General features: G+C 42.0%; 2 protein-coding genes across 2 annotated transcripts in view; both read right to left on the bottom strand.

The window, feature by feature from the left end:
• Positions 1 to 620: 620 nt before the first annotated feature.
• LOC146178585 (uncharacterized) lies at positions 621 to 11,958 on the bottom strand. The gene is made up of 3 exons (XM_084579999.1): positions 11,920 to 11,958; positions 4,971 to 5,173; positions 621 to 897 (listed from the first exon to the last, which is right to left on the bottom strand). Exons 1-3 carry the CDS (start codon positions 11,956 to 11,958, stop codon positions 621 to 623), a joined length of 519 nt encoding a protein of 172 aa, XP_084436125.1.
• Positions 11,959 to 12,039: 81 nt separating this feature from the next.
• LOC146178584 (uncharacterized) overlaps positions 12,040 to 13,991 on the bottom strand; it is a 31,544-nt gene continuing 29,592 nt past the window's right edge. Inside the window, exon 4 of the mRNA XM_084579998.1 lies at positions 12,040 to 12,316. Coding sequence (XP_084436124.1) covers positions 12,040 to 12,316 — 277 coding nt within the window. The remainder of the gene's footprint in view (positions 12,317 to 13,991) is intronic.

Below are 13,991 nucleotides of genomic sequence, written 5' to 3'. Positions count from 1 at the left end.
TGCGTTCTCGCTATATATAGCTTAAATCAGTTGCACACACACACACACACACACACACACACACACACACACACACACACACACACACACACACACACACACACACACACACACACACACACACACACACACACACACACACACACACACACACACACACACACACACACACACACACACACACACACATACATACATATATATATATATATATATATATATATATATATATATATATATATATATATATATATATATATATATATATATATATATGCACCGGTGGATAACACATCATTTGATTGCGGAGATCTATGAGTAAATAAATTCTTTTGCTTGCGGTCTCGTACAAAACCTTGCGGAAGCTCAATAAAAGAACTATCTCTGGGATCGTGACGCTCCTGTATGTCATCTTAAATTCATTAAGACCAACAAACTGTTTCCTGTACGCAAAAAAAAAAAATTGTCTGCATTCAGATCTCTCAGCCAACAGCTCCTTACAGCAAAGACAAAAAAAGACGACTCTTTGACCGTGCATCAAATGAATAGTTATCGCTACATGTAAAATAAGTATAGTCAACCTCTTTTCTGACGTCAATTAATTTATTCACCCCAAGTGACTATATTCCGGCTATAAGGTTGATGCCCGCTTCCAGCTTTCGCCTCTTCAGCCCAAGCAGGCTGGTGATGGCGTGTCCCAGTCCAAAGAGGATGCTCTGGGCCAAGTTGATGATGCCGTAGGCGAGCCGACGGCACACGATAACCAGAGTGCCAATCACCGTACGGCAGAAGTTGTAGATGTTGTCCAATATTCCGCGAGCTGTCCGCCGGTCACGGATTTTGCCCGATGCGATGCCGGTGATGAAGGCCTTCAGCTTCTGCTCACCCTGGTCGTTCCTGCGTTGAAGGAGCTAGTTATTACGGAAATCAGCTCATCAAAAGTAGTAGGAGACACAGCGGGGTAGGGCAGTGTTTAGATCGCTCGACTGCTGCACCCAAGTATTTTGGGATCGAATTCCGGCGCAGCATCAGTTTTTCGAATGAGGCGAAAAGCAAGGCTCCTGTGTGCTGTGCGATATCAGTGCACGTTAACGAACACCAGGTGGTCGAAATTTCCGGAGTCTTCCACTAATGCGTCTCTCACAGCCTAAGTAGTTTTCAGGCTCTAAACCCGATAAACCAAAACAAAGGCAGTAATGGTTATTATTGCGATAGCAATACTATGCCAGGTTTCGGCCCGTCGCGCAGTCCGTGGCCGCAGTCACGAATGAGTTTGAACAGCCGCGAAGAAGAAGACGACGACGACAAAGAAGAAAAAAAAGAAGAAGAAGAAGAAGAGGACGACGAAGAAGTAGAAGACGACGACGAAGAAGAACGCTCGGTCACCTGCAGCTAATGCTTTCGCTCCACATTTGGTTCAGCAGCGTTGAACCCTCAAAAAGAAACTTCGGCCGTTGCTTTCACAATTCAGCTACGGTTAACCAGAGCTAAGCCACCACTATTCTTTTTCTTTCCATTTCTATTTATTGCGTGCGTCACTTACTCAGTGCATTGCGCTGCAGGTTTGTGCAATCTCTACTCCATTCTTCTTATATTTGCAAATACCGTGCGATTTGCTATTCTGCCGGCTGTTTATCTGTTTTGTAATATACCTGAGTGAGTATTTAAAAATATTAGCACCATTAAAGTATTTTTGTTATTCAACATTGATCATCATACCATAACCTACAGTGCTCCGCGAAAGTGGGGAGACCACGCTATCCGCTGCGATTACTGATTTTCTATATAAAAATGCGCGCTAACAAACGTACTCGGGCAAGCATATCTCGGGGGTTGGAACCACTTTTCTAAATATTCGAGTGGTAAATGCAAATCTTGCTAACAACCGCAGTGCCGTCAGGAGACGCTGGCATGCAGTTCTGTCGAATCTCTTGGTCTGTCCACTTTTGCGCAGCACTGCACGTACACCTCTTTAAACATTAAACCTCATTTTCCTAGAAACTTGTTCACAGTTCGATTACTGTTGACTCATTCGTGCTGCTAACTCATTCGAAACTACGACTTTCAAAGTTACCAAGAGAGAAAGAGACACTTAATGGTAGTAGTGAGCGCGTGCTTATGAGGACATGGAAGGGGGGGGGGGGGGGGGGGGTGAATATAGGGTATTCATTTTATTTCAGATAATTATACACTACAGGTTCACTGTTTCGCAGCAGCATATCTAATAAATCTAAGAGAACCGCTCCTAAGGAGAGAGCGAGGGCATAACACAGTATGCAGGCAATGCGACAGTAACACGTCACCGTAACAGAAATAATAGAGTTAGATAAACAATCCCAGTAATTTTACTTGACATAATTAAATCAACCTGTTTAGCTACACTATTGCAGTCTTTCATAAGCCTTCAGAAAAATTATACTTTTTTTACGTCGTACGGGTAACGTTCATGGTGCTTCGAGGCCCCGTTAAAGGTGCGCATCCCAAATTCTACCTTCAGATGCATACATTAAGGTTTTTTTAGTGTTATTAGTATATCCTACACTCACCAAAAATGCCTCTGTCTACAACCTGCGCTCATATTACACCGCCCACCACAAGGCAACGCAGAAGTACAAAACGTGACCGCGAAATTAAATGTAAAAAATCTTCGCAAGAACGGTGGTTGGAAAAGCGGAAATTCAAAATCGAAATCTAGTACTGATACTCATAACGCATATTTGTCGACCCGCATCCTATGCTCCTATGATAGTGGCTGCACAGTAACCATAGTTCTGCACAAAGAAAGTAACAAAATTCCCATAAAGAAAGGTGTTAGGCAAGGAGACACGATCTCCCCAGTACTATTCACAGCTTGCTTAGAGGAAGTATTCAGAGACTTGGAATGGGAGCAGTTAGGTATAAGGGTAGATGGGGAATACCTCAGTAATCTGCGATTTCCTGATGATATTGCCTTGCTAAGTAACTCAGGAGATGAACTGCAAAGATTTATTAGTGACCTAGACAGGAAGAGTAGAAAGGTAGGCTTAAAAATCAATATGCAAAAGACTAAGGTAATGTTCAACAGCCTCGGGAAGAACAGCAGTTTACGTTAGTTAGCGAAGCACTAGAAGTAGTAGGCGAATATGTCTACTTAGGATAGGTAGCAACCGCAGATCCGGACCATGAAAAGGAAATAACAAGAAGAATAAGATTGGGATGGAGCGCATTTGGCAACCACTCGCAGATTACGACTAGCAGCTTACCGGTATCGCTCAAGAGGAAAGTATACAACAGCTCCATCTTACCTGTACTCACCTATGGGGCTGAAACATGGAGGCTAACTAAGAGGGTTCTACTTAAGTTGAGGGCAACCCAGAAAGCTATGGAACGAAAAACGGTAGGGGTAACATTAAGAGATAGGAAGCGTGCAGAGTGGGTCAGAGAAATAACTCAAGTTACCGACATTCTAGCTGAAATTAAGGAGAAGAAATGGGCATGGGCAGGACATGTAGGGCGAAGAGAGGATAACCGATGGTTGCTTAGGGTAACAAACTGGATTCCACGGGAAGGTAAGCGTAGCAGGGGGCGGCAGAGAGTTAGGTGGGCGGATGAGGTTAAGAAGTTCGCGGGGGTCAAGTGGATGCAGCTAGCACAGAACCGGGTTAAGTGAAGAAATATGGGAGAGGCCTTCGCCCTGCAGTGGGTATAGTCAGGCTGATGATGATGATGATGATGATGATTCTATGATCATATGTAATGTCTTTTCTCTTTTTTTGACACATTTTTTTCACTTTACATTCAGCCTCAGCGGTTTTGTATTCCCTTACTTAGTGTAAATGCACCCAAACGTTATAGCACACAATAAAATACTACAAGCTGACATTTATAACTCACCTAAGGGTATGTTACTTTCTTTCGCGGCGCCCCAATATGGTAACAGCCCGCAAAATGCGTCAAATGTTCTTAGAACTGTTTAAATATTAACGTATTATAAATATAAACTGGGATTTAGAATTTGTGATAGAGTATTATTGTCACGACTCCAAGAAAAGTGATAGCTGTGGATGACAGGTCTCTGTACTTCAACCACCCAGACTACGACTGACAGCTCTGAAAGGCAACGATAGCTTCCTTAAAGCCGAAGTATTGCTTTAGCCAGTCTAGTTTAAAGTTTAGGGGAATCCTCCCAATCTGAAGTAGAATTTTTGATAAGGGAGTGATTACAAATTGGCCTCCAGACAAGCCCATATATATGGCTACAAGGGAAAGCCACGCAGCTTTCTCAGAAACTTCGTAGTAAAAGAAATCGATCTGATGCGGGCTTCGAACCCTGAACCACGGCCTTCCCAGGGAAGTCGCTCTACCAACTAAGGTAGCCAGGAAGGCGAGTAGATAATAGGGTGAGAGTGAATTTATCTATTAACTTGAAGTAGGAAATGTGTTAGTTCAAAGTTTAGGGAAACATCCAAGGCGGAGAAAATTTGTAATACGAAGTTTCAGAGACAGCTGTATAGCTCTCCTTTATGGCCTTATGGCTGCGCTTAGATGAACGTCATTCAGTAATCACTCCCTTATTACAAGTCATTCTCTAGGCGCCATTTACATAGAACCATGGTCGAAAGACAACTTCATGAGTTCATTTCGCGAGTAGGTGTAGGTCTAGGGAGCCATACGTGAGCTCATAGGTTTTCACAATTGCGCGCAAGTTACGCTCTTGAACACTCGCTGATTCCTTGCAGGCTGCTGTCCACACTGGCCACAATAGCACCGAATTTACAAAGACCGATAAAATGATTCAGTTATTAAGAAGTGCGTCTAAACGTTTAGCAGCGTCTATTTGGCGTTCGACGTTCTTTGCCAGGCGGTAAAAGTTGACGTCCTTGCGATTCATGCACTGCGTAGGACAACGCTCCATAAAACGTCCGATGCCTCGTTTGTTTCGAGTATCCGACCGACGTGTCCGAAATTGCGGCGTTCAGCATGTGACTCACTTGATGCGAAGTTGATTGATTTTCACATCAAGCTCCCGGAGTCGCCTTTTGATCTTGATGCGCCTGATGTGCCCGATTCCTTTACAATTGATCAACTCCTGGCGGACGGCGTCGCGTACGGCCGTCAGGTTGCGTTCCATATCTCGGCCCTCGTGCATCGCTATTTCGATCTTGCGTATGATGGGCGCCTCTTCGCGAAGAATCTGTAAGATTAATCGGATTATCACTAGATTTTTGTACTATTTTTGGGCTTACTGAAAACAGACTGTGACGGAATAATGGTGATACTAGCTTATTACAAAACAGCTCGATTACAGATTGATTGATTGATTGATTGATTGATTGATTGATTGATTGATTGATTGATTGATTGATTGATTGATTATTCTCTCGCGCTCTGCCATGCAGAACACTTGATTGTTTAAAGACGCCATTCCACTCCATTCAACTGTAAATCCTTTTTAGCCTATAGGACAGGAATTAGCTTTATTTCTGATTTTAGAACTTCTATATTTAAGGCATTTCATTTTTCTCGTGTATGAGCCCAAAAATTAGGTAAAATAGGAATGTTAGTTAAAGTACACCTCGTTCGCGAGTACAAAAAGTAACCGCAAATGCTTCATTTCTACAAGCAAAGCGTTGGCTATCAAGAATTCTGGATCCTGAACAAGCAACTTTGATGCTGGTATGCTTGCTAAAAAACGAATTCTTCTTCTTTCTTGAAAGTACTCGAAGACTATAGCAATAGAAAACTGTGCACGGTATCCAAAAACATCCGAGGATGAGATTCAGGTCTGTTGTAAAGTTGAGCGAACATTTTAAACCCTCCAGAACTAGGTCAAGGAGCAACTATAGCTTTGTAACGCTTTATTACTACAACAATGTTAAGCACAACCCCAATTTTTTTTTTTTTTTTTTTTTTTTTGCAATGTATGCTAGGGTGCACCTCCTGAGAACAGATGTTGATTTTTCTTGACGATTCCAGCGTTTATACACTTCAAGGTACCCCGTTAAATTCCCATTCAGTGCGCACTTGATGGCGAAACAAGGGAAGATACATTTAAATTTGTTGTCCAGCTTCGCTATCTCGAAGTACCAGTGTCAGCTTCGGAAAATGTTTCATCGCACTTTGCTCAACATCTCACAGAAAGATGAAAATTGGTGTTTATTTTTCAAAATTATGCAGAATTGGCGCGATCACGCAGATCATAAAGAAGCAGGTACAAGTTCACAATTCCAAGATGCATGTTCGTTACTAAACGTCACGAGGCGCGCCCGACGTTAAAAGTCAACATTTTAAACCTTCATGTCAGGAAATTACGTCCTCGTGACAATGCGAACTCACTAGCTATTTCAAGGATTTAGACAAGGGCCATGTGCACTTGTAATGGCCCCGTCCGTCCTCATGACAGGAACTTCAGTTGTCTAAAGCACTAAAGGCGGCTTTCCTCCGTACAGATTTAGAGCCAAAATAGAGCAGGTAAAAACCCACTGCATACCTCTGCTCCTATACTGTTTTGTGCGATGCTCATTGGGCTCTGTTGCTGCACTGATCCAAAGTTCACGTTGCCAACTGCCACTATAGAGTTGCGGCGTCGTAGCGGTCGGTCCACTGAATAGGAAATACAAATTAGCAACGCAATTTTTCTACGTTTTAGCAAACAAAAAATATTACAAGAATTATCTTGTCCTTGCATTTTCTAATAAAGCGAGGCGATGTTCTAGACTAGCTTCAAAGTATCCTTCCAAGCCGCGAGTACTTTGGGAAACACACTAGATTCTTACACATATATGCTTACAGAGAACTGTCAAAGTGCACGAAGCCAGAGGCCGAAGTGATCTAAAACAGAAATTTGTATGTATGAGTGGTCAATCATTACTACACAAGTGTAATTCAGAGGCGCAGTTCATTCAGACTAGCTTCCTGATAAAATTCAATGCGTTTTCAAATAACCGATAAAAAGGAGAAAAGAGTATTGGCTTATGACGGCAAAGTAGCTGTCTTAATTTATTTATATTTTTTTTTAGTTCTCATAGCTTGAGTTCTACATTATCCAAACATTACCACATTGGAGACAGACCTAAAGCCAGCAAGTGGCTTGTCGTTTGTAAACAATTTTTTTTATCTGTTTTGTATCTACAAACGCCCACTGTACCGCTGTTACGTATAATACGCACTTCAATTTTATTTGAAGTTAAATGAGATGCTATACTTCTTTTATTTAATGTGAATACTCAGTAAATACTACAACGAACCAAGATTTGATAACTGAAGCAGCCTATCACGATTGACGGCAAATACTCGCTTTGCGAGCTACTGTAATGTATACAATAATGACAAATCTTGGGATTACAACGCTTTCCTCCCTGCTTTTTTGCAGCAAATGCAATGTATCCTAATGCTGCTATCAAAGGCTAAGACATTTCTTTCATGAAACAATATTTACTTTTCTTTCTCTTCAGCCAAAACATGGTTTCCTTTTCTCGGAAGTGCTAAATATTTGTCAAGCTCTTGTTTGTTTACCTGAAAATTGCTCCTGACATGACGTCAACACAGCGAAGAATACCAGAATGATGGTCCATCTTCCAAGCTTGTCGGACGTCATAATAACAGTTCTTCCGTCGATGTCTTCAGAACACTTTTGCTGCCGCAGTTGACAGTTCGGCGTGCTTACCTTTTCTGAATACTTTCTCCAAACCTGTCTCTTCAATTCATATCTACTCTCAGCTTTTCTCGCGCGCAATTATCGTTTGTGTGATTAGATTCAAGTACTTTGTGCGAAAGAGCGGGAGATAATTACAACTAATCTGAGAAGATACAATGGAGGCTGTAAGAGCGAATCATGAAACGCTGCGTATGTTCTAACCTGCACCTCAGCCAACCAGGTTGTAAAACGAATGTCACCAAGCAATCGCATCGTCATAGCACGTGGTCAGATTTCGTTGAACTCTCCTCGGCGTTGTCATCCTTCACCTTAGGTCTTGTTCAGAAAGTGTGCGTCCAAGGAAATCGGAAGCCAGAAGAGGACGGCGCACTCAAAACGTGGAAGTTCTTTCGCGTTCGGAAGAGAAGCAATAGCATTTGTTGTGCATTCATGCCCGCCATTGTGCTGAACACCATTCGTGAGACGAACCAATACGTCCCCAAAAAACGTGGTTTTCTGACCGACCAATTCAGAAGAAATTGTTAAAGGCCGCGAGTCCTGTCGTAAGAAAAGAACGTCAAGAAGAAGAAACCGGCCACTGAAAGAAATAAATAACCAGATTGACCACTGAAAGCCCAGCAGCTGCTGCTGCTCCAGGAACTGGCGCAAAGCTCGTAACTCTACTATACAAGGGCTGCGGCGTGCTCGAATCAGGGATAACAAGCGCAGGTGGCGCGAAAAAAATAAAAAAAAATAATAAAGGAGAAGAGAAGAGCTGCCAGTCTCATCCTTTATTTCGTCTTTAGTGCTTTCTTCCGTCTTTCGCCTGGAAGGGGGTGTGGGCGGGGAAAATATGTTAGTCGTTCTTACTGATTAAAATAGCCCATTGGGGCCCACAATTCACTAGGTACAAGTAAACATCGATGAAGCGAGCTCTATTAGCATCTGACCTGCTCGTGTGAGGCCCTTAATTTATTTTTTTTCCCTTTGCGTCCTTTTTTTCTCTCGTTCTTGTCCTTTTTTCAACTTGAAGCTAATATGGTGCCGCTTGCCAAGTCTGGGTCGAGTGCGAGACTGATTGGTGACCTTTACTTGTCGCAACTTCACTCATCTTTTATCCTCTTTTCGCGCGCACCCTTTGATTACAGAGCCACAAATTACATTATATAGTATAGGGTACGGAATAATGAAGTTTTTAAATTTGATGGAAATACAGACTAATTTCGAGGGGAAATTTTTTTTTCTGAGACAAAGTCAAAGCCGTGGATATGGCTTACTGTAAAAGTTGTTCTAATTGCATTGCTAGCAAATTAAGACTTATAAGATTTTAAATTAAGACTGTGAGCGGGTTTGTGCCAATGAAGAGTTCGAAGCAGCTTACAAGGACCACCAAAATCAATTTTTAAACTTAAAAAAGATGATTCTCTAAAGCAGTGAAGAACGAGAAAACCTAATGCCTTTTTCTGCACAAAACTGCCACTGAGGCCATCAAACGCGCCGGGTGCTACGTGGAAAAGGCGCATCCGATGATGATCTGCTGCTGTGACTGCGGCATACGATTCAAATTGGATGTTCTGATGTGCCGTGCCATGGCCTTTATGTTGCTCCGCCGTTTTCAAAATGACAACGCAGCTGGCTATGAATCTTCGTTTGCGTGGGAGCGTATACAGCTAATTCGGCTGAAAAGCCACCCTATGAACAGCTTGCTGTTGTCGGAGCTGTCGGAAAAGTTTGTTTGTGTATTTATTCGATTAACCACAGAGTACAGATTAACTACAGATTAACCCTGTAGTATTACAGTGCGTGCGCGAGGTAGGGTTTCGGTTATACAAACATAAAAAAAAATATCCACAGAAAGAACTTCGCAGGAAAATTGTCGAGAGTTGTGTGCATGGAGGTCTCTGGTTGATCAATAAGGGCTAGCTAACTGATGGGAACTGTTGCAGATAATAGGTTGTTAATACTAAAGCCATAATTGATTGATTAAGTACCTATAAGTAAAATAATTAAAATAATAATTGAAAAATAAAAAATGCTTAGTAATTGCATCGTAGCCTCCCTTAGTTAAAAACCGCTATCGTGATCTACTCTTGATGCAAGCTCGAGCGTTCCAGTATTTTTTTCCTTGCACAAAGCGGCGATGTGAAAGAATTTTCATGACGTGGCATAAATGCGTAATTACTGAAAGTGACTATGCTTCTTTAATTGTCCTCGATGAACATTGACTAACACTCCTAGCACTAGGGTAGAAACGAACGAGAAGGATATATCCATAATAACTGTAATTCAATTTAGTGATTAACAATCAGATGCAATGAGTAAATATCAAGCGCGAAACACAAGGCAAATTCATTTTCATGCAAATTGACCAGATTTCATTTCCAGTGAAAAAAAGACGACTATTATAAAAACTTGATATTAAGAGAAGCTGTATTTACTGGCACAGCCTGAAACCAAGATTATATGTATAATTAGAGAGTTATGACTCATTACCTTATCTAAGGGTAGGTAGTGACAGAAGATCATGACAAAGAGAGTGAAATATTTACAAGAATAAGTCGGGCCGTCAAATACATTTGCATGTCTCTCAGATCGTGAATGGCAGCTTACCAGAATCTTTTAAGAGAAAACTATATCGCAGCTATATAATACCGGTGCTCACCTATGGGGCAGAAACGTGGAGGCTAACGAAAACTATTCAAATTAAATTGAGAACAACTCAGAGAGCTATGCAAAGGAAAATAGTCGATGTAACCTTAACAGACAGGAAGTGTGCAGAGTAGATCAGGGAATAAACACGGCTTAATGACATCCTAGTCGAAATAAAGACGACCAAATAGGCATGGATAAGGCATGCAATACGAAGGCGAGACAACCGATGGGTGTAAAGGGTGTGGGACGGGATTTCATTCAAAAGCAAACGTAACAATGAGAAGCAGAATGTTAGGTGGGCGGCTGAGATTAGCAAATTCCAGGAGATAAGGTGGTAGCAGCTGCCACGGGAAGGGATTAATTGTGGGTATGGAATATCTGAAAGCTTCCAACTTTGTTAGCAGCGGTAGACACAGTAAGAATAACCCAATATTATCCGAGCAAAGTGCGTCTTGGTGCATGGCCCCCAGCTGTGGTTGCAATCCAGGACAAGGAAGAATTTTTCATCTGCAGTAAAGTTTCTGCAAAAGCTTTAAAGCTTTCAGCCATATGAATGTCCTTGTGTTGATGCTAATGAGTAATTAATACCTTACGAGAAATCTGCTCTATTCTGAGAGATTCTTCGAAAACATGCACCAGGACAACATCATTCGTCCTTACACAACTGCAGCTGTGCGTTCTGTACAGCCCGAATTGATGTTTTTTATTGTGCAAATTCTGCCTGTGGGGATCTCTGTGTTACACCTGTATGGCGCTGAATAGTAAACATTAGCGAGGAAATATATTGCGTTTGCTAAACCTTTTCGTTTCCTTAGTAAACATTAGCGAGGAAATATATTGCGTTTGCTAAACCTTTTCGTTTCCTTCGGCCGCCTGAACCAGCTGGTGACTGAAAGCAAGAATGTTCTTTGTATCAATTATGCATTGCGTAGAAAGACTAGGTCATCATTATCATCTTTGAGTACCTGTCTATCAATTAAGAGCAAAATATACCTTCATGAAATCAAGTTATGTTCTATACTGGCGACCGATTCATGGCGATAAAATGCGAAATTCAGAAACGTTGGCCAGAATTTATGGTTGTACAGTGTTAATAGTTAAACTCCCCTAAACCGACCCAAGCTATGAGAGATGCTTGAGTAAAGTGCTCCGGATTATTTCAACGAGTTAGGAGTGTTTAACGTGCATTTAAATCACACAGTACACGGGCATCTTTCAGGTCGCCTGCATCAGAAAGTATTTTTGGTTTTTATATCATAGCTGTTGCTATTAGAGGAGCGGAAAACGCGCACATAAGGTTTGTTCATTTTTCCTGCTTAATACGTTCATTGCTAAGCTAAAAGGCAATTTACAGTAGTAAACGCCGTTGCGTGAAACGTAGGCAGCAGCGTTTTACTCCCGTTTACTCCATTTCCGAAAACGCTGGCATCAAGGCCGCCCAAATTGGCGTAGTGAAGTGGTTCTTTGCCGGGACATGTAAGCTCGCTAAAAATAAACTTCAGCACCAGCGTTTTGTTTTGTTTTTCAAAGAGTGTCACCGCGGGTTCCCCAGGTACTGTGTGCAAAAGAAACTGACGACAAATGAATGCCATTAACCAAAATTTCACTCTCCCTCACCTATCTGCCCAGGCCAGAATGAGTATTCTACTCACATTATCACTTTGATCGGAGAGTCCGGCCGCAAACGTCATGGCAATAGTAACAGAAACGAGGTCAAGAAGATGTGCTCCTCTTTGCTTTGACAGCAACTTGCGTTTATTATCACCGCTCGGTCAGATGCCAGCGAGCAAGTTCACGCCGGCTTTCATCTGCGGCTGTCTCAGACCGAGCAGCGAATGGAATATGCGTCGGATGCCCCCCTTGACACGCCTGTACACGTTTACCACGCCCCTGAAAGCAGATTTGGAGCCCTTCACGCTGCCCATGACGTCGGTGTCGACGAAGCGAGAGATTCCTTCCAGCCGGGAATGCGCTTGTTGTTCGTCTTTGATCTTTCCGGAATCAATACTGCCGATAAACTTGCGAAACTTTTCCTCGGCCAGTTTGTTCCTGCGGTTGGGGTGCGTGTTAATATCAGTGCGTAAGGAGAAAAGACAAGTTCGACACGGTCAGGTTATTGATTGATTGATTGATTGATTGATTGATTGATTGATTGATTGATTGATTGATTGATTGATTGATTGATTGATTGATTGATTGATTGATTGATTGATTGATTGATTGATTGATTGATTGATTTTTGTTTGGTCCAAATTTTATTACAGCATATCCAGGACGCCTTTGTTGACTAAGCTTTAAGAAGGTAAAGGTCTTAAGCCACCTGCAAAATGCGCTGCGGTAATTGCGGTAGCATTCAATACATGAGAAAAAAGAAGCCAAGCATGGTGGAAACTTGAAGCACAACGTTTCAAAGGGGACGCTCTTATTAACCATCCATCCATACACGCTTTCATAAAATGTACAATGCAGCTCATAGATCTAGGCTGAATACATTGGTGTTTAAGGGCTAGAACATTTTCCTTTTCGCCATCAAAACATTGAATAGCTTTTTTTTTTCTTCATGCCAGTACATCCAAGATTCTTCGACACGTTTTCTACTACTGTGTTTTGCGATATGAATTCTCGCAGTTCCGTAGTGTATGTAGGGTGCTCAGACTAAAAGTGAATTACACGACCCTATTAATTCACTCGAAGCCTCAGCAGTGATGTAGGAATTACGAAACCAGCGTTTAAAAGGTACATTTGCAAAACTGCGGCAACAGACCTATTTCGCCTGCACAACCATCATATTCCTGTATAAAGAAAACAATAAAACTGCAATAACGAAACGTGTCAGGAAGGAAAACACGATACCTGCAGTGCTCTCTGCACCTCGAGTTTGTAGGGCGTGTTCAGAGACATTAATTAGGTTGGATTTACGGAAAATATCTTAGTATTCTGTAATATACTGAGAACGTTGCCTTGCTAAGTACAACTCATAACTGAGAATAAGCACCAAGCGTGACCAATGGCCTAGACACTCAAAACGATTGGCATAAAAATCAATATGCAGAAACCTAAAGTGATATTCAATAGTTCCGGAAGAGAGGAGCAATTTACGATCGCTAGGGAGACACTGTAAGTGGCAAAGGAATGCGCCTGCTGAGGCCAGGTAGTGATCGCGATACGGGCCATATACCACGATACGTATTCTTTAACAGTTATGGGATTGAGTGCATTTGACAGGCACTCTCAGGACATTAATGACAGTTTAATGAACTCCCTATATAATAGCTCTATATTACTGACATTCAATTACCCGGCTGATGCATGGAAGCTACCAAAAAGGGTTAATCTTAACCCAAGGATAACACAGTCTAAGGAACCTTATTCCTGTTAAAAGACAAGAAGGGGGAAAGTGGGGGAAGGAAATGTATTCGAGTTAATGGCATTCTATTCGAAATCAAGAAGAAACGGGAATGGCAAGTCATATAATAAAAAGGCAGGAAACCCGGTCGTCCGTAAGGACGGAATATTTAATTACAGGGGAAGGCAACCGTGAATGCAGAAAATTAGGGGGGCGGATGAGGTTAGGAAGTAGGGATTAGCTGGCCACAGCTGGCCCAGGACCAGGTAAGTGGGAATGGAGGCATGTAGGAAGAGTGAATCAGACTAGTGAAGAAGATGATCACTTTGATTAGATAACCTTATTTTTACGGCTGTCAAGTCGATCATGATCGCATTG

This window comes from Amblyomma maculatum, chromosome 9 (genome assembly GCF_055883805.1).
Source record: "Amblyomma maculatum isolate TAMU_Amacu chromosome 9, ASM5588380v1, whole genome shotgun sequence".
Classification (NCBI taxonomy): Eukaryota; Metazoa; Arthropoda; class Arachnida; order Ixodida; family Ixodidae; genus Amblyomma; species Amblyomma maculatum.
This window is presented reverse-complemented; position numbering and strand designations above follow the sequence as displayed.

What these genes read in the sequence shown, in the direction of transcription:
- LOC146178585 (XM_084579999.1), bottom strand. Translation starts at nt 11,958, where the DNA reads ATGACGTTTGCGGCCGGACTCTCCGATCAAAGTGATAAT. An exon ending in TCTCCGATCAAAGTGATAAT is followed by an intron (nt 5,174 to 11,919) that starts GTGAGTAGAATA and finishes TTAATCTTACAG; the next exon opens with ATTCTTCGCGAAGAGGCGCC. An exon ending in ATCAATCAACTTCGCATCAA is followed by an intron (nt 898 to 4,970) that starts GTGAGTCACATG and finishes CCTTCAACGCAG; the next exon opens with GAACGACCAGGGTGAGCAGA.